The sequence below is a fragment of the Loxodonta africana genome, chromosome 7, assembly GCF_030014295.1.
Source record: "Loxodonta africana isolate mLoxAfr1 chromosome 7, mLoxAfr1.hap2, whole genome shotgun sequence".
NCBI lineage: Eukaryota > Metazoa > Chordata > Mammalia > Proboscidea > Elephantidae > Loxodonta > Loxodonta africana.
The window spans coordinates 13,938,747-13,958,876 of record NC_087348.1 but is presented as its reverse complement, the minus strand read 5'-3'; the positions used below and the strand labels follow the sequence as shown (position 1 = coordinate 13,958,876).

General features: G+C 52.4%; 2 protein-coding genes across 2 annotated transcripts in view; both read left to right on the top strand.

Annotated features, from left to right (window-relative positions):
- On the top strand, nt 1-9,285 carry TMEM109 (transmembrane protein 109). Its single transcript, XM_003419499.4, has 4 exons — nt 1-134; nt 5,281-5,528; nt 6,870-6,972; nt 7,667-9,285. Exons 2-4 carry the CDS (start codon nt 5,289-5,291, stop codon nt 8,056-8,058), a joined length of 735 nt encoding a protein of 244 aa, XP_003419547.2. The 5' UTR covers nt 1-134; nt 5,281-5,288; the 3' UTR covers nt 8,059-9,285.
- A 1,166-nt stretch (nt 9,286-10,451) lies between these two features.
- The window catches only part of TMEM132A (transmembrane protein 132A), a 15,809-nt gene continuing 6,130 nt past the window's right edge, over nt 10,452-20,130 (top strand). Inside the window, exons 1-5 of the mRNA XM_064287997.1 lie at nt 10,452-10,622; nt 15,300-15,514; nt 15,700-15,918; nt 16,839-17,170; nt 19,332-19,481. Of these exons, the coding sequence (XP_064144067.1) occupies nt 10,523-10,622; nt 15,300-15,514; nt 15,700-15,918; nt 16,839-17,170; nt 19,332-19,481 (1,016 nt within the window). The 5' untranslated portion in view covers nt 10,452-10,522. The remainder of the gene's footprint in view (nt 10,623-15,299; nt 15,515-15,699; nt 15,919-16,838; nt 17,171-19,331; nt 19,482-20,130) is intronic.

Genomic DNA, 20,130 nt, shown 5'->3' with positions numbered 1-20,130 from the left:
AGGCAGGCTTGTGTCTAAGCTCATCCCGCCTGGCGCGTGCGCAGACAATAAACCGACGCCCCGGAGTTGAGGCGCGGGTTTGGTGGCGCGTTTTAGCTGAGTCGCACGTGAAGGGTAGCAGTGATCGGAGCCGGGTGAGTGCGAACCAAGACCGGGGCTGGGACAACAGCACTTGCGACGGGGAGGCGGCAGCCCCCACGGGCGGGACCAGTGTGGAGTCGTGAGGCCTGGTGAACCCGAGTGGGGAGGGGTCCGACATCGCGCGGCGGGGAAAAAGAACTGGGGACCTGGATCCTCGTTGCTATGCAACCGGGGGCGTCGTTACTGGGTAACACGGGAGGCGTGCGTTTCCCGGGAGAAGAAAGTTCCGAGCGCTGCGCCGAAGTCCTGCGGAGGCGCGGCGGCTGCCTGGCCGGGGGACGAGGCTAGCTTTGAGCCCCTTGCACCGATCTCCACCCCGCGACTCAGCTTCGCGCGGTCTCGGTCCGAGCCCCTCGGGGTACCCCGGGCCCATGGTCCGCGCCGCGTCCCCTGCCAGCGACGCCACCCCGCGGGGCTTGGCAGGGGACACTCTGTTCGAAATAGCACATGCCACTGACACCCTGTCTCGAGGAGGCTGGGCCCTGGGGAGGGCGCGGCGCGGCTGGGAGGCTGCCCCTTCGCCCGTCGCCCTGCCCCCAAACAGTTGCTGGGCAGCAGCTGTCAGGGACTTAGGGCTGCCCCTGACCTGCCAGGGCGCTGACTTCATTCTCCCCACTGACGGCTTCGCCCCATCTAGGAACTTCCTTTCAACTCAGCCGTGCTTCTAGAGGGACTGCTGCATATTTGGATCAGCTATTAAAGTAACCCCCCTCCAACTCTTCGATGTCTCTCCGTTTCTATACTCACGGGTTCCTAGCATGCCTCTGATGTTAACTTAACAAGTGCTTAGTAACCCTCGTTCTATGCTAGCCCCCCCCCCCAAAAGCTAGACAGTGGAATTCCAAGATAAGTTAGACAGCACATCTGACCAGGAGGTGCTTAAAGTCTAATAGGGGAGACAGGTGTAAAAACTGCTAAATTAGCTACAGTGTAATGAGTTAACACTCATGGATTGGCAGTTTGAGGCTAAAAGTGCTGCAAACAAGGCTTTGAATCTGTTCATTTCTGTTCTAACCCCTGCTGGGAATTTGCATTTCTGACAAGCTCCCAGGCCATGCAAATGCTGCTGGTTAGGGACCAATTCTGAGAACCACTAGTAGAGCAGTGGTTCTCAAGATCATACATAAGAATCACCTGGGGATCTTGTTAAACTGTAGATTCTGATTCAGTATATCTGGGGTGGAATCATTAGTATCGCCTGGGAACTTGTTAGATTGTCTGCAGGGGTTCCAGCTAGAAGGAACCTGTTGGAAGCCCTGGCTCAACATTTCAGTGGATGTTTACAGTTTACAGAGATCTTGCAGAAACATCTTAACTCCTTGCAACAACTCTCTATCCGTTTGAGAAGACTGTAAGTAGCTGGCATGGGTGGTGGCTTCTGATCGTGGCAAAACTGAATTTAGGATGGAGGTCTAGAGTCCTTTGTACAGTGCTGCACTGTTGGGGCTTTGCCTTGAGTAGACTTTTTCTTGCCGAGTGGATTATTTATTGCAGCTGTCTGGCTATGCATCAGAAATCCCTGGGGAGCTTTAAACACAAAAGCCTGCGCCCTTCTCTGGGAGGGTGGAGCAGACAGCTTTGCTTTACCAGGCTCTACAGCCGTTGTGAAGGGCATCCAGAGTTGAGAGCCGCTGCTCCAGAGGTGGCTATGAGTAGTGGATGGGAAGATGAGGGCCAGCAGAGGGCACTAAGTTAGCTGCTCCTCCTGCCACGGGGTGATTCATAGAGAGAAAGGAAACTAACCACCTATGAGAAGAGGAGGAAGAACAGCCTTGGCAGAGGGCTGTGGACTGCCCCACCCTGTCCTCTTAGCAAACCACAGCTAAACATATAGTCCTCACCACCATAGTAAGTGAAGCAGTTTCCCAGGCCAGCTGGGTTCTCCTGGCCTGGCTGGAGCCATACTGCAGCTGCCTGAGCAGAAGTGGGAGCCCTGGTGGCACAGTGGTTAAGAGCTCGGCTGTTAACAACAACAAAAAAAAAGTCAGCAGTTTGAATCCACCAGCCACTCTTTGGAATCCCTGTGGGGCAGTTCTACCCTGTCTTATAGGGTCGCTATGAGCTGGAATTGACTCGATGGCAACAGGTTTGGTTTTGGTTTGGAACAAAAATGACAGGTCTTGGCCCCATCTTTTGTGGTGCCCTCATGCTTCTAGGTACAAAACCATGACCTGTAGGCCCAGCCACTGGGTCATCTCGTGCTGTGTGGTCTCTTCTTGGGAGTCTGGGTGTCCCCCCACTTTGAGCTTGTTGATATTTGGCCGAACTTTAAGCTCCTTTGAAGGCAGGGACCACATTACTGAGGCTTGTCTTGTGCCTTAATACGAGCCTTTCAGGAAGGCAGCGTGGGGTGTGCAGCGAGCAAAAGGGCGAGATTTGGATCCTAGGTTCTGGAATCAAGTCCAAGTTCTGTTGTGTGATCTTGGGCAGATCACTTGATCTCTCCAAGCCATAGTTTTTAAGTAACATAGGGGAGAGTAGTAATATTTTATAGGATTGTTGTTAAGAGTTAAATGAGGTGGGGATGTAACAAGCGCTTGTAAAGCACCACACAGAAATTCTTATAACGCGTATTTTTGTTGCTGAGTGCCTGCTGTTAGTCTGAGTCCAGGCATTTGAAGACATTTAAGACCGGCTTCTCCTCTCAGGGAAACCCTGGTGGCGTAGTGGTCAAGAGCTATGGCAGCTAACCAAAAGGTCAGCTGTTCAAATCCACCAGGCGCTCCTTGGAAACCCTATGGGGCAGTTCTGCTCTGTCCTGTAGGGTCGCTATGAGTTTGTTTGTTGTTTCCTCCTCTCAGAGCTTGTAACTGTTTTGGCTCTTGACTTCCACGGCCTCTTTCTTTTTAAAAAGGATTTCATTGGGCCAAAGTGAGGAGGCATAATGGTGGTGGGACAGACTCTTGTTGCCTGGAGTTAGCCTGGAACAAGTGAGAAGGAATCTGTTAGAACAATTTGAAGAAACAGACCAGCCAGTCAGCCGTACTTGGTATCTCCAGAGGGGACACTCCGGATCCTGTTAGATTTTGGCTTCTGGTATAATTCAGATGCCGGCTTCACTGTGGAGGGTTTATTTCCAGGTGCCCGGCTCCCTTGGACTGGGGCAGATGGTCGCCTGAGAGTTGAGGCTGGTCCAGAAAGCAGCAGGCTGCCATGGTGGAGCAGCTCACGTCACCCTGACCTTCTAGAGTGGAGGAGATGACATTCAATCCCTCCTGGTGGAGGTCCTTGGATACAGGATCCAACCCAAGATAGCAGCCCTGCTCTTTAAGTCCCCGATGTGGTTATGACCCAGATAGCTCAGGAACTGACCCGTGCTTTCCTCTGTCTACCACTGGCAGGCAGGAACCATCCAGCTCTTGGTTTATGCCAAAAAGAGTAGAAAGCTTTCCCAGCCTGAGGTCCTTCCACATGAATTGCTTGATTTGCAACCCTGCTTGATCCTGCAACCCTCAGGAGGGGCTTAGAGCAGCTGTTTCTGGGCCAGAAATGCTCCTGAATATAGTATTTTTAGAACCCCTTCTTGGACGCTCCCACTAAGCGGGAATAGCAGGATGCTTCTCTCCCCTTTCCTCCATCCTGAGGCTCTGGATTTCTGGCCAGCCTCCTGAGTGCCACGGTAACTGCAAAAACTTCAAAAGCCTGGCTGCGCCTACCTCAGGGCCGTGGCTTAGCATCCCTTCATCAGATCTGAATCTTGGAAACTCCTTGGAGCTATGCGTTGGTTTCTGAGCCCAGGAGAGAAAGGTGCTATTTGACATTTCTCAAGCCTGGTGGCACATAGAAGGTGGATGTGCAAACATTTTTTGTGGCTGATCTTCATCTGGTTGAATGGGTAGGTACTTGTTGGGTCTTAACTTGCCTATGTCATCACGTTACAGACAAGCTCAGAGCACAAAGTGGTTAGGTGCATTTTTACCAGTAATTCTCTGAGACGATTTGTAGATGTCAGGTTTATTTTTGCTCATGAATCATCCATTGTCTGGCTTTCTAAATCCCTTCTGAGACTTAAGTTGGAGCCATACAGCAAGATGGTTGTGTGAACGGGTTCTGATAGCAGATGTCAGATGCACCTGGATTCAAAACTTGGTTTCCCTACTTACTACCTACACTTCCTCAGTTTTCTCATCAGTAAAAATGGGGGATGATAACAACACCCACCTGATAGGTTGTGACGATGGAATGGATTCAGTGCCATATGACAAGACCTAGCTAAATGTTTGCTTTTTATTAATAACAATGTCTCTCTTTAAAGTGTTGTCTTTAACCCTTTGCCTAATTTGGGGGCGGAGAGAGTTGAGGTCATCCTGAGTCAGTGGCTCTCAGCTTTGTACCGTGGAATCACCTAGGGGAGCTTTTATGGTTCTTGTGCCTAGGCCACACCCAGACAAATGGCATCAGAGCCAGTGGGTTTGGACACGGGCAGTGTTACTTTGTGCAGCTCCCGGGTGATTCTGCTGAGCTGCCACAGTTGAAAACCACTGTATGACCTTGACGGCCAACGAGTAGGGGATTTGGAAGCAGAAAGTCTGTGTCTTAGCCCACTTCTAAGCCTCCTTTTCTTCTTGTCTATACACATGGGGACATGAGGATAATCCCACCCCCTCACCTAATGGTCCTGCAGAGCAGATTGTGTACCTGCAGTTGTTACTGTCAGAGCACATAGTTGTGAACTTTTCTGTACATCTTTATATGGTGGTAATTCTATTTGTGTGCTATTTTTTTTAAGCTGTTTTTTTTTTTCTATCAGTTTTATCATAAGTAGATTATAAGCTCCTTGGGGACAAAGCCTTAAAGTCTTATTATTCTCTTAGGCCCATAGCACCCAATACACAGGCCTTCAGATTTTTAGAGCTAGAATAAACCTTAAAGAGATCTTGTCCATCCACCCCTAAGGCATTGGAGAATACTTGCTGTCTAATTAATATACAAGTGGTCTGGGAAGTGAAAGGAGAGCCCGGGAATCAGATGGTTGTGCCCAGACTAAGTTGAAAGTCCCAATTCTTTCTTTCTCAGTGAACAACTTTCTAGCTTCAGCTTGGGTGCTTGGGGTGGGTGGGTGGGGGGCAAATCCTAGCTGGCAGAATGGGTTTCTCCCACTCCTGGCTCCCTGCTTACCCTGTACTTCCTTCCTGGCAGACCCAGCCATGGCAGCAGGCTCAGGAAGCAGCTCTCCATGGGGGAAGCATCTGTACAAAGCCATCCTGATAGTCCTGGTGGCCCTCGTCCTCCTCCACTCAGCATCATCCCAGTCCCATCGAGACTTTGCACCACCAGGGCAACAGAAGAGGGAGGCCCCTGTCGATCTCTTGACTCAGATAGGCCGATCTGTGCGAGGGACCCTGGATGCCTGGATCGGGCCAGAGACCGTGCAGCTGGTTTCGGAGGTAAGGAAGAGAGTCCCCACTGTGATTGCAGGTGTGATCAATGGTAAAGGGAGAGACAGCGCTGCTCCCGGCCAGTCCATCTTGGCTCCACGTCCTCTCTGTGTCATAATGCCTAGTGCAGAGAGGCCCAAATGCCACAAAAAGAAACCAGAAGGTACCTGCCTTTTGCTTTCATTGTTTGATTCCTACCCTAGGGCCTTTTAGCTCCTCCCCCATTTTTCCCTGGTTCCTGCCCTTTCTTGGCGAGAAAGACTGAGGAATGAGCCACCCTTATAAACCCATCACTGGGTGACCGTAGAGTCTGATTTTGGTTTAAATCTGATCTAAAGTCTTTACTTTTTTTCCTTTTTATTGTGCTTTAAGGTGAAAACTTACAGAGCAAATTAGTTTCCCATCCCATAGTTTGCACATAAAGTGTTTCATGACCTCGGTTTTATTCCTCACCGTGTGTCAGCACTCTCCCCATTTCCATCCTGGGTTCCCCATATCCTTTCATCCAGATTTTCTACCCCTTCCTGCCTTCTTATCTTTGCTTTTGGGCAGATAATATAATACCCTTTTGATCTCATATAACTTAGAGAGTTCTAAGGAGTACGTTCCTCTCGGGTGTTATTGTTTATTTTATGTGCTTGTCTATTGTTTGGCTGGGAGATGGTCTCTGGGAATGCCTTCCTTTCCAGGACAGAAGGGTGTCTTAGGGCTATAGTCTCGGGGGTTAACCTAAAGTCTTAAGTTGTCAAATACCAAGACCTGAATTGTTTCCTTCACCTATAAGGATGTGTGTTGCGGGGAGAAGGAGGGGAGGTGGCTTAGGAGCTTAAGACAGTTTCTTCAGCCTGCTGGCACCCCAGGGACGGTGCTTCATGCCTTGCCGGGTCATACTGACAGGCTGGGACTACCATTTATAAAGCATAGTACACCTGGTTGACTTTGTTTTCATTGACGGGCCCTAGCTCTTTACAGATATCATTTCACACATTGTCATGGTTCTCCTGGAGGCTAGGGGCACCCCAGTTTTATAGGGTGGCTGCTAAAGGGATTTGTTGATGTCCACTCTCCCACATACACATACTCCTCCCACCAAAGTCTCTTAGCAAATCAGTTGAGTGAGACCCCAGGTGTCCTGGCTTCCAGCTCAGGAAGGAGAGATGGCCTGCTATCCCTTCTGTGCACTGCAAGCCAGGTGTGGGAAGGACCCTAGGCAGGCCCAGGGCCCACACACCTCTGACCCGGGCCTGTCCAGAGACATTCTTGCCGGCCTTGCCCCAGCAGTCGTGCTTAGGCTGGGAGGAGAGGAGCGTCATTAATTATGGACTCGTCTCACCCGTGCTCTTTCCACAGACTTCGTCTCAGGCGATGTGGGCCATCTCTTCAGCCATCTCTGTGGCCTTCTTTGCTCTGTCTGGGATTGTCGCACAACTTCTGAACGCCTTGGGGCTAGATGGTGAGTGGCAAAGCACTAGTTAGGTCACCCAGAGCTTGGCCCATGACTTGTGTTGTGGGAGCTGATCTCTTGTCAGGGTCAAGACCTTTCCAAGCTGTTCAACACTCCCCAGGTTTCCCCAGAGGCGTGGCTTACGCGCAGCTGATAATTACTAACACATACATGGTGTTTAGGTCCCCTGGTGGTGTTCTTCTTGGCTACTAATCTAAAGGTGTCGCGGAAGAAGGGCCTGGTGATCTGCTTCCATAAAGAGTACTGCCAAGACAACCCTATATGGAGCAGTTCTACCATGTAACTCATGGAGTTTAAGTGAGTCAGAATCGACTCAGCGGCAGTGCTGTTTTTGTTTTTTTCAAACCAGGAGTTCACTTCATGGCAGGCACCATGCTAAGCTGTAGTATCTCATTTGATTATTAACCACAACCCAATGAGGCGGATAGAATTGTTCTCATTTACTAGATGAAACAGAGGCTCAGAAGAGGGATGTAATCTCCCGAAGGTCCAGCAGGAAACAGAGCTGAAATTCAAACCCATGTCTCGTTAACTCTGTGGGAAGGGATTATTCCTTTGTAAGGGGTTTTTTTTTTAAGGGGGTTAGCGCCTGCCAACCTGTTTGTTTCTTGCCTCCCCCTCCTCCACCCCGCCGTCACCACTTCTCCAAGTTGGCTAACACTGTGACTCTCCTTCCTTCCAGGTGATCACCTCACCCAGGGACTGAAGCTCAGCCCCGGGCAGGTCCAGACCTTCCTGCTGTGGGGAGCCGGGGCCCTGGTCATCTACTGGTTGCTGTCCCTGCTCCTCGGCTTACTCTTGGCCTTGCTGGGACGGATCCTGTGGGGCCTGAAGCTTGTCATCTTCCTGGCAGGCTTTGTGGCCCTGGTGAGGTCGGTCCCCGACCCTTCCACCCGGGCCCTGCTGCTGCTGGCCCTGCTGACCCTCTACGCCTTGCTGAGCCGGCTCACTGGCACCCGGGCCTCTGGGGCCCAGCTGGAGGCCAAGGTGCGGGGGCTGGAGCGCCAGGTGGAGGAACTGCGCTGGCGGCAGAGGCGTGCAGCCAAGGGGCCCCGGAGCGTGGAGGAGGAGTGAGAAGGATGCCTGGCAGTGCCACCTGCGTCATACCAAAGAGCTGAGCTGCTTTTGGTTGCACAGCCTCCCTCCAGCCCCCTGTCCTTTTCTTGCCCTGTCTCCGAACCTCCAGAACCTTTGCCTTTACGCCAGACCCCCTAGCTCAGCAAGAGGAAGCTCATTCCCCCTGCTGGTCCCCAGGGGTCCTGTCTCCTGAGGTTCTCTGTCTGGGTTGGTTTTCATAACCCTTGCTGTGCTCCCAGCCTGTCTTAACAGGGCAGGTGGGATAGAAGGCAGCCCCAGCTTCTGCATCTGCTGTCAGCCAGCATCACTGCCACTGGTCTCCCCTGACGTTGACTGGCTCCCCCTGCTGTTGCCTCGCCCCCTCCTGCTGCTCTTGTTCATCTGTCCTGTAGCTCGTCCCTTGCAAGTCCCTGCTCCCTGCCTGGTTTCTTCTTCCTTCCAGCCCTGTACTCCAACCAAAGCACAGTCCCTCAAGGCAGGCCCCTGCCCTCTTCCCTGCCCAGCAGTGGGGAAGAAGCCAGGGATGTGGGGGCCTGAGGATGGGGGGGCAGGGTCCCCGAGGCCTGTGGTGGAGTTCCAGCATGGGGCTGGGGGTGAAGATGCACACTGAGTCTGTTATAAGTGCCTTAATCCAGCCAGCGGGGCCCTCTGCTTGCCAGTGGCTGTGCTGTGTGTAGGCAAGTGGACTGTGTCTGCTTCGTGTCAAGAAGAGAGCAGCTCCCTGCAGAATCTTGATTCCCTTTCAGCCAAAGCAAAAGAGGGCTGCTTCTTCATAGGCTTGTGCCTGCAAGTGGGACCCTGCAAGGGGCCGTCAGGTTCCCTGTGGGCATTCAGAGACCCTGAAGGAGGAAGGTGGACCATCTCCTTGTCTGCACAGTCCAGGCTATTCTCTGTCCGCTCATTGCCACCGAGGCCCAGGAGGAGCACAGAAACCAGATTCGTCCCATTGTCCCTTTCCCTGCTCGTGCTCTGTGTGGGGCAGAGTGGGCCTACTGGCTGACCCTTCTCTACTGGGTCCTCATTCTTAGCCATGAAAGGCCGCTTCTTCCCTGGAAGCTCTGGTAGGGGTGGGTGTTCTCAGCCAGGCCTGGCCTATGATGTGAAGAATAAATGCCCAATTCTTACTGTTAAGGTTTGATGTGGAATCACAGCTGCAGTGATAAGTATATTTTTATCAGTGCTTGGTTGGTTTTTAAATAAAGTGCACGCTATTTTATTATCTTGTTCCATGTGAAATCTATTTACTGAAGGTCTGGATCGCTTTGGTTTCTCCCTCTACTGCTGAACTGATTTCTGCAGGATCATCCTGCTTTCTTGACTTCTCCCGGTAAGAGTGGTGTGACTCCAGCCCGGGGGTGGCAGGGAGGGAGCAGAAAAGGCAGGCTGGCACCAGGTACCCTCCCCTCCTGGAGGAGTGAGGAAGATGTCCCTCATCACAGACCTTCCAGGGACCAGCCAGCACTGTTGGAATAGTGGGGGGGTGGGGGAGGGAGGAAGAGCAGAGGAGAGCTAGCCAGCAGCCACGGGGAGACCAGCCTGCCCTCCCTGCCCCTCCCTGCCCCCCACCCCGGGCTCCTCTCAGACCCAGGTTGGGATTTGGTCTTAAATAAAATCTGTCCGGGGCTCACCAGCATCCGTGCCTCCCCATCGGTGCCCTCTAGGTCTCAAAGCCCCTGCACCATGGTTCTCAAGCAGGTCCACAGGGTGGATCAGTTGTTCTGTGGAAAGGCACGGTTTTTTAAAGCTGTCCAGGGAATTAATGTGCAGCTAGCTCCCCTGCCCTGGACCTCTCCCAGGCAGTGACCCCTGAGCCAGGCCTGCCTTCAGGAGAGAGACCAGCCCTCACCTTTCCCAGGCCCACAGGCCTCTCCCTGGGGTGGGACCGAGAGTGAGAGGAGCTGCCTGCACCTGGAGCCTTTCCCGTACAGGGTGGTCCATGGCTCTGTCAGGGCAGGCCCAGGTGGTTGTCAACTGGCCCCACTTGGCCCTTCCTGCCCCTGCGGGCCTCCTTCCCTGGAATCTGAATTTGGGTCTGATTCAGGTGTCAGATGCCTTTACAGGTACGCTGCTTGGGGGTGGGGGATGTGGAAGCGGAAGTGGCTTTTCTCTGCTTGGCCAGGAGCTTTCTAAAGGGAGCCCAATACCCCGTGTCCCTCCTGGCAGAGGCGGGCCAGTCCCCGGTTAGGTCAGTTAGTCTGGAGGGAAGCGGCCTCCTTTCTGACCTCAGGCGCGGGGGAGCGCTGGGCTTCGGATCCGCAGGGCACTAGGACCCGGCGGGCCGGCGGAGGGGCAGCCCATGTGCTGCTGGCCTCCCTCCCACCCTCGCGCCCGCTCCATTGTCTGGGAACTGCTGCCGCGGGGCGGGCGGCCGGGCCGGGAGGCGCGGAGCAGGCGCGGGAGATGCCGGGCCGAACCGCGGCCGCCTGAGCCGCCCGCCTAGTCCCCCGCCTTCCGTCGGAGGATGTGCGCCCAGGTGGCGGGGCGCGCGGCAGCGGCCCCCGGGGGGCCCTGCGGCCCCTGGCTCAGCCTCCTGATGGCCCTCGCCCTGGACGTCGTGAGAGGTCAGCTAGGGGGTGGCGGGGCCGGGCGGGAGGGATGCGAGCCAGCCGGGATCCTGCCGGTGCTCAGACTAACCCCAGAGCCGGGGCGCACCAGGGCGCCCTGAGGGCTGGAGAGGTCAGATTCCCGGGATGCTGTGCCCAGCCGCGCGCCCCTATTGCTTCCCTCACCTTGTACAATCCGGCAACTTCTTCCTGACCCAGGACCAGCCTGGCTGGGGCGCTCCCATGCCCCCTTTCCTTCCAGGAGCTTCCTCTCCAGCCTGGCATCTAACCTGGCTACCTCTGGTCGAGCTGCCACTGTCCCGGCGCACCAGCGTCCCCTTCTCTCCCTCATCTGCCTTTCATAGAGCTGCACTCAGTTGCTCCTAGCCACCCCCCTCATCATACCCAACCCCCAGGGAAGAGGAGCAGCCCCTTTGCCTGAGACCTGCGAGATAAGCTGCCCCCAGCCCCTTCCTTTGCCCCAAGGAGCGCTCCGACCTTGTGCCTCTGAGCCCTTGGAATCCTCAGCCCTAAGAAGGGTCAGCAGCTGTGCTGTGCCAGGGATGGGGGTCGGATGCCTCTTGGCGTGGGTTGGGGAGGTGGGCTGTGGCTGCAGAGTGGATAGGGTTACAGGAAAGGAGTGGGGGATAGTGAGGCACCCCCCAAACCTCCCCAGAATTGAGCCCTGGGTGATGGCAGTCAGGCTACAGAGCACCTTGTAATTACCGGGTAATGGAGTAGGAGGAGGACCCGAGGCCAGAGGCCAAGCCCAGGGAGGGGCAGTCACTCACCTGTTACACTTGGGACTGGTGGGGAATCTCAGACACATGCTTCCATGCTGGGAGGGCTGCTGGTGGAGGGCGAGGCCATCCAGTCCCCCTCCCACCTCCAGGCCCAGAGTGGGATGGCTGATAGGAAGTGGGCTCCGGGGCTACTTTCAGCCACCTGCTTCCCTCCCTGAGGGACCAGGCCGGAGCCCTAATAACCAGAGAGACTCATCACATGCATTATGCAGCAGTCATTATGCCTTCCCCCCACCTCCCTGAAAGAACTCCACAGTTTACAAAGGCCTGCCCCATCCCTAGTGTCACTAAGTACTCCTGTAGGTGAGGAAATGGAGGCTCCAAGCTCCCTGAGGCAGAGCAAGGACTTAAACCCAGGTCTGCAGATTCCCAGGATGTCCTCTCCAGGGAGGGCTGCTTGTTAGAGGTATTCTGGACTGAGTAAGACAAGGCCTAGATGACAGACAGGAAGATGACTAACTCAGAGGAAGCACGAGGGGTGGGGGGTGAGGGAGAAGAACTGAGGGAGCTCATGGGAGGGTGAGCAATCAAGGAGGGCTTCCTTGAGGAGAAGGCAACTTTCATTGGTCCTGAAGGGAGCCCCTTGAGGAGGGAGGCTGCCACAGGGGAGTGAAACCTGCAAGTTCACTATTCCAACAGTGTAGGTAGGAGAGAGGCAGCCAGTGTAGAGGCAGGGTAGACTAGTGGTTAATGCCTGGGCTCTGCCCCCCATCTCCACCAAGCTCCAGCTGTGGAGCCTCAGGCAAGTATCTTAACCTTTCAACCTCATATCCATAAAATGGGGTTCGTTGTAGTAGAACCTAGCCTGTAGAGTTCCTTTCCACTTTAGCTACTCTACCTTCAAGAATAAGTTTCCATTTTGGCCTTTTCTTTCTTTCCTGTGTTTTTAATAACCTCTTGATTTCTTCATGTATGATGTCCTCGATGTCATGCCACAACTCATCTGGTCTTCAGTCATTAGTGTTTGATGTGTCAAATTGATTCTTGAGATAGTCTCTAAATTCAGGTGGGATATACTCAAGGACCTACTTTGCCTCTCGTGGACTTCTTTTAATTTTCTTCAGCTTCACCTTGAACTTGCATAAGAGCAATTGATAGTCTGATTCGCAGTCAACCCCTGGCCTTCTTCTGACTGCTGATATTGAGCTTCTCCATAGTCTCTTTCCACAGATGTAGTTGATTTAGTTGCTATGTGTTCCATCTGGTGAGGTCCACATGTATAGTTGCCACTTATGTCGCTGAAAAAGGTATTTCCAAAGAATAGCTCCTTAGTCTTGCAAAATTCTGTCATGCAACCTCCGGCATTGTTTCTATTACTAAGCCTATATTTTCCGACTACTGATCCTTCTGCTTTGATTCTAACTTTCCCATTCCAATCACCAGTAATCATCAATGCATCTTGATTGCGTGTTTGATCTATTTCAGACAGGAGAAGTTGGTAAAAATCTTCGGTTTCTTCACCATTAGCATTAGTGGTTAGTGCGTAAATTTAAATAAGAGTTGTTTGTATTAGGTGGTCTTCCTTGTAGGCGTATATAGATGTTACCTCTCACTGACAGTGATGGGCTTCAGTATTGATCTTGAATATCACGTGCAAGTAAAATTTTTATGAAGATAATTAAAAAATGGTTGCAGCAGTATATCGACGAGGAACTGCCAGAAATTGAAGCCAGACTCAGAAGGGGACATAGAACAAGGGATATCATTGCTGATGTCAGGTGGGTCTTGGCTGAAAGCAGAGAATACCAGAAAGATGTTTACCTGTGTTTTATTGAAGATACAAAGGCATTCAACTGCGTGGTTCACAACAGATTATGGATAACATTGTGAAGACTGGGAATTCCAAAATACTCAATTGTGCTCATGAGGAACCTGTACATAAACCAAGAGGCAGTTGTTTGAACAGAACAAGAGGGTACTGTGTGGTTTGAGATTGAGAAGGGTGTGCGTTTGAGTTGTATCCTTATACCATACCGATTCAATCTGTGTGCTGAGCTAATGATCCAAGAAGCTGGACTAGATGAAGAAGAACACGACATCAAGATTGGATGAGGACTCACTAACAACCTGGGATATGCAGATGATACAACCTTGCTTGTTGAAAGCGAAGAGGACCTGAAGCACTTACTGAGAAAGATCAAAGACTACAGCTTTCAGTATGGATTTCACCTCAACGTAAAGAAGAAAAATTCTCACAGCTAGACCAATAAGCAACATCATAATAAATGGAGAAAAGATTGAAGTTGTCAAGGATTTCATTTTACTTGGATTCACAGTCAACACCCGTGGAAGCAGCAGTCAAGAAATCAAACGATGTATTGCATTAAGCAAATCTGCCAAAGACCTCTTTAAAGTGCTAAAAAGCAAAGATGTCACTTTGAGGCCTAAGGTGCACCTGGTCTGAGCCACAGTATTTTTAATCACCTCGTATGCATTCAAAAGCTGGACAATGAATAAGGAAGCCTGAAGAATTGATGCCTTTGAATTACAAATTGGCAAAGAATACTGAATATATCGTGGACTACCAGAAGAATGAACACATCTGTCTTGGAAGAAGTGCAGCCAGAATGCTTCTTAGAGGCAAGGATAGTGAGATTTTGTCTCACGTAGTTTGGACATATTATCAGGTGGGACCAGTCCCTGGAGAAGGACATCATGCTTGGTAAAGTAGAGGGTCAGTGAAAAAGAGGAAGACCCTCAAGGAGATGGACTGATACAGCGGCTGCAACAATGGGCTCAAACATGACAACGATTGTGAGGATGGTGCAGGACCAGACGGTGTTTCATTCCGTTGTGCGTAGGGTTGCTGTGAGTCAGAAGCAACTCAGTGGTACCTAACAACAACAAAAGTCCATAGCGTTGTTACTAAAATGAAAAGAGTTAGTATAAGTAAAATGTGTAAAATAATGCCATGCATATAGTTAAGTGTTCAAAAAATGTTAATTATTATTATTAGGACTAACTATTAATCAACTAAAGAGCCCTGGTGGTGCAATGGTTAAGCACTTGGCTCCTAACCAAAAGGTTGGTGGTTCAAACACACCTAGTGGGTCTATAGGAGAAAAGCCTGGCAATCTGCTTCCATAAAAATCACAGCCAAGGATACCCTATGGGGAGGTTCTACTCTGGTACATGGTGTAACTATGAGTCAGAATCAACTCGACAGTACCCAACAACAACCATAGTCAGTTGGCATAAATCAAATATGGCCTTAGTGGTCCTTTGGCCTCCAGGTTGTTGAATATTTTGACTGTCTCTCCAGGTTCACGGTCCTCACCCCATCTCTGGGGACTCACATGGCTTCATAAACCATTTCAGCATCCCCTCATACCACTCTAGTACTCCGAGACCCAGTTGGGAGAGGGCAGAAAGGAGCAAGCTTAGAAAGGTGGTCTGGGGTTGCCACGGCAATGACTGGGCTGCCCAGCCAAGTCTGACCAAGGACGCAGGGTCAGAGAGAGAGTCTCCATTTCTACAAAACTCATCTCTTCACAGTTGTTTACCTGCTGGGCCCCACTTGGGGAGAGTCATACCCCACAAATGCCATATTGGTATCAGAGGCAAGTAGGCAGGGAGCAGGAATAGAGGATGAAGGGCATGGAGAAAGTTTTGCTGGCAGGAGGAGGGAATGCATTAGAAACTGTCATCCAGGTACTGTGGAACAAGTCCTGGACTCAGATTCAAATTCTGCCTCTGTTACATGCTACGTGTGTGGGGTTCTTTCAGTCAGTGTCCTCATCTGTGAAATGGGAGATTGCCCCTGGACCCGAGGGCATGGAACATTTACCTTTCTGCCTCTGCTGCCCACTGCCTCTGGGCCTCAGGTTGGAGCCCGATTCAGCCCCTGGCTGCCCAGGAGCTGTCACCATCCCCACCCCTTCTCCCTCTTCAGTGGGCTGTGACCAGGACCCCCTGGACCCCGTCTACCTGCCGGCAGCCCTGGAGCTCCTGGATGCCCCTGAGCACTTCCGCGTGCAGCAGGTGGGCCACTACCCACCGGCCAACTCCACCCTGGGCTCCCGATCTGAGACCTTTCTGCTCCTGCAGCCGTGGCCTAGGGCCCAGCCACTCCTCCGGGCCTCCTACCCACCCTTCACCACTCAGCAGGTAAGGAGGGGGCACAGGCACTCCCAGGCTAATGGCCTCAGAGCCTGAGGTCTGCTGTGTGTGGCTCAGGGATGTTCCCCAGCACCCGTTGGGCTTCCCATTTCCCAGATGGGGAAACTGAGGCCCACAAAGGCTCTCTCCTGGCTTCCACCTTCCCAGGTCCTGCTTTCTTATTCTCCCTCCAGGTGGTCCCTCCCCAGGTCACTGAGCCCCACCAGCAGCCAGTCCCATGGGATGTGCGAGCCGTGTCGGTGGAAGCAGCCGTGACTCCAGCGGAGCCCCATGCCCGTGTCCTCTTCCATCTCAAAGGGCAGGATTGGCCGCCGGGGCCCAGCAGCCTGCCCTGTGCTCGGCTCCATGCCAAACACCCTGTGGGCAATGCTCACAGAGCCTGCCGCTTCCAGGTGAGTGGGTGGGCCCACGTAGGCTGGCCTTGAGAGTGGGCCCAGGGTGTGAAGAAAAGAACTCGGCCCTCACGGGAAGTTTCTGTTCTGAGAGATTTCACAGGGGCCCATGAAAGGGTCATTTAGGGCCCCTAGGGGGTTCAGTCCATTGTATCTGACTTTGGACAAATAACTTAATCTCTCCGAGCCTCAGTTTTCTCATCTGTAAAGTAGAGTGGTAAGAACTTCTATCTCATACGAAGTTGGAGTAAAGAATAAGTGAGAGGATGCAAGAATAGCCTTTAGCACAATGCCTGGCACAGAGGAATACTCAGCAAATTGTGTGCATTATTGTTGCTGCTACTTTTATAATGGCTGTCTCTGCTATTGGAGTCTGGCACAGGAATCCATTGGAGAGAGGTATTTTGTGGGCTTTGAGAATCTGAGGGAGGCCCTAGGTGACGCAAATGGTCAAGCACTAGACTACTAACCAAAAATTGGCGGTTTGGACCCACCCAGAGATGCCTCAGAGGAAAGACCTGGCAATGTGCTTCTGAAAGGTTCTAGTCTTGAAAACCCTTTGGAGCAGTTTTGCTCTGCACACATGGCATCGCCATGAGTGGGAATGGACTCAACGGCAATGGGCTTAGGATACTGAGAAGAAGCCCAAGTTGTTGCCAGGGCAGTCCTAGGGCATAAGGGTGAGTCGTTGGGATTGGCTCACTTTGGAATGAAACCATTCCCCAAGGTGGAATAACGTCCTGCAGACATGTTTCACCTCACTACATGAGTCATGTATTGTCACCTGGGACACATTGCTGGCCCACCCTGGCTCTGTCATTCACGGGCCCCTCCAGCTCTGGTTCCCTGACAGGCACTGGGCATCCACTCCCACCCGACCCCAGTCTCCCATGCCAACCAGGACCATCGTGTCTCTACAGCCGTCCCTGGGGGCCTGCGTGGTGGAGCTGGAGTTCCCTTCACACTGGTTCTCTCAGGCGTTCACCACACGGGCGGAGCTGGCCTATACACTGGAGCCTGCAGCCGAGGGCCCTGGAGGCTGTGGCCCTGGTGGGGAGGAGGACCCTGGGAAGCAGGCACTTCCAGTTGGTGGCGTGGAGCTGCGGCCGGCAGACCCCCCACAGTACCAAGAGGTGCCCCTGGACGAGGCCGTGACTCTGCGGGTGCCCAACGTGCCCGTACGGCCTGGCCAGGTCTTCAGTGCCACCCTGCTTCTTCGGCACAATTTCACAGCTGGCCTCCTGACCCTGCGGTGAGCACCGGGCCTGGGCATGGGGGTGTGGGGCAGGAGTCTCTAAGGAAGACTGGTCTGGTCCCTGCTCCTCTTGGGGTCTTTGCTGAAACCCTAAACTTCTGTAAAACCCCTGTCTACCAAAACCCCTCGAGATAAAGAGCTGTGCTTGCCGTGGCAGCAGGCACGACCAGTGATGGGCATAGCCCTGAACTTAAGGTTAGAGGTAGGGCGGCACCCCTCTCCCTGGTGCCTTTCTGAGACAATTCTTTTCGTGTGTGTGTGTGTGTGTGTGTGAAATTATACATACACCAGAAAATACACCCATTCATCAATTTCTACATCTACAATTCAGTAACATTGGTTACATTCTTCACATTGTGTCACCATTCTCACTGTCTCCACCCTTGTTGTCTTAGACTCTCTACCCCCTACCCTTCTTATCTCTGCTTCAGAGTTACTGTTGACAATTTGATCTCATAGAGATAATTCTTTGTGAGATCAAAAGAGTGCAACGCTCATGGTGAACATTCTTTACTAATTTCACTATACACGTTTAAAGATGGCTTCAGGGGATAATTTTGGTTCATGGTTTGAAGGTTTTCTCAGAGTGATAGATTTGGAGGTTCCTCCAGTCTCAATAGTTCTAGTACGTCTGGATTCTATAAGAATTCGATCCCTTGATCAAGGTGTTCAGTAATGGTAGCCAGGTACCATCCAGTTCTTCTGGTCTCATGGTCTTTATGAGGCAGTTAGATCTGCAGTCCAGTTCCTTCCCTGATTCCTGTATCTCCTTCCTCTGCTGGTGCAGGTGAATAGAGACCAATTGTTATATCTTAGGTGGCTGCTTGCAAGCTTCGAAGACCCCTCTCTGAGACACCTTTGTCCAATGTGGGTAACATTGCCCACTTCACAGGGCAGCTGCAAGGCTCTAAAAAAAAACCCATGGGCATTGAGTCAATTCCGACTCATAGCAACCTTATAGGACAGAGTAGAACTGCCCCATAGGGTTTCCAAGGAGTGGCTGGTGGATTTGACCTGCCGACCTTTTGGTTAAGAGCTCAGCTCTTAACCACTATGCCACCAGAGCAGCTCCAAGGCTTTAGGAAGGGGAGAAAGGGGAGGGCTTAGAAACCGGAAAGAGGAGTGCCTGGTATGTGTGGTGGTGGTCGGGGTCCTAGTGCTCTAATGCCCCAGAGAGGGGTATTTGTCCCAGTCACATTCAGGTGCATATTCCCCTCTGCTTGCCACTCTTGCCCCAGCTCCCTGGTCTGTGGACACACCCGTTCCTCCCCACAGGAAGGGCCTCCTCTTTGTATCCCTTCCCCCACAGTAGCCTCCCCACCCAACTCATTAGCCAGGATTGGCAGAGTATGACTTGCCTCTCCTGTACTTGGGTTAGTGAGTGTCCCATCCCTGTGTGTCTCATGGGTGCCTCGAATACCTCCCCATCTCTCACTCCCTTACACGCTCACTAACCAGATCTTTGCTGGATGCTTGCGATACGCCAAGCCCTGTGTCTCCACTCTGGAGATACCAAGAGGAGCAGGCTCAGGCCCCATCCAGCACCAAGGAGCTCCCAGGGTGGGGAAGGGGTCCCAATGGGCATGAATGGGGTTAGAAGGCACATGGGTCTATGTGCTCTGAGGAAGGGCCAAAGGGCTGTGGGGGTTGGGATGGAGGGAATTCACCCTGCCACAGAAAGTTAGGCCAAGCTTTCTAAAGGAAATGGCATTGGAGTTATTGGAGGATTGAAAATGAACCAATACAGAAAGGAAGGGCAGACCAGGTGGAAGGCGTGGGCTGAGCAACCGCCTGGAGGCATGGGTGGCCTTTGTGCATGGGAGAAGAACTTTTGATGTGGTCAATGCCAAAAGTGTGGGAGAGATGTCACAGCCAAAGATAAGGCTGGAGCAGGCCCTGGAGGGCCTCGAATGCCAGGCTAAGACTTGACCAGTGGGCAGTGGAGAGTCATAAGTGGTCTTTGAGTGGGAGAGTCTTTGGCATGACCTGGATTGAGGTGAACTCCTTCTGAGAGCAGGTTGGAGGATGGCGAGGAGGAGATTCAGACAGGAACCCAGGAGGTTGGAGTCTTTGGCCCCTGTCCCTTATCTTCCCCTTCAGATCCAACCCATAGCTTGGTACCCACCTTGACACACTGGACCTATGTCCTGTCCCCCAGGATCAAGGTGAAGAAGGGGCTGCATGTGATGGCCGCCCGCCCAGCCCAGCCCACCATCTGGACTGCCAAGCTGGACCGCTTCAAAAGTTCAAAGCACCACACCACCCTCATCACCTGTCACCGTGCTGGGTCCTCAGGGCCAGACACCAGGTGGGCAGCTCCCCATCCCAGGGGGTGGAGGAGGGAGGCCAGGTCCTGGAGTGCTAGAGGGCAGGTTTACCGGGCCCAAGGGAAGGGGGCCGCCATGATGCCTCCATCTCCCCATGTGAGCAGGGGCAAGAATAGACTTTTTCAAGGAAGCTATACAGAGCTGGTATATCATTCATTCATTCAGCCACATTTATCCAGTCCCAACCACATGCCAGGCACTGTTAGGGTCTGTGATTCCTATTCCCGGTGATGCCATTATATCCTGGCCACCCTGCTGAGCCCTCACTGCCATTAACCTGCCCCCACCTCCCAGCACATGGTCCTCTTTTTCTGAGACTTTATAATTCAAAAAAGAAGGCCAGCTTTCCCTGCTGACCTTAACATTCATGAACTCTTCTTATTTATGCCCTGAGCCTGGGTCAAGGCCATGAGCTTTGTAGCCCCTGCTCGAATCTTTGTCCTAACAGTTTTCAGATGAATAACCTTGAGCAAGCCAGTAAACCTCCTACTTCATCCCTTTCCCCCACCTCAGCCTCGTTTTCCTCACTTGTAAAATGGGGATAATAACATATCACTCAGGGTTTGTGAAAATAAATGAGATACTGTATATCAAACACCCAGGACCAGTCCTGGCACGCAGTAGATATTT

What these genes read in the sequence shown, in the direction of transcription:
- TMEM109 (XM_003419499.4), top strand. Translation starts at nt 5,289, where the DNA reads ATGGCAGCAGGCTCAGGAAGCAGCTCTCCATGGGGGAAGCATCTGTAC. An exon ending in CCGTGCAGCTGGTTTCGGAG is followed by an intron (nt 5,529 to 6,869) that starts GTAAGGAAGAGA and finishes CTCTTTCCACAG; the next exon opens with ACTTCGTCTCAGGCGATGTG. An exon ending in GAACGCCTTGGGGCTAGATG is followed by an intron (nt 6,973 to 7,666) that starts GTGAGTGGCAAA and finishes CCTTCCTTCCAG; the next exon opens with GTGATCACCTCACCCAGGGA.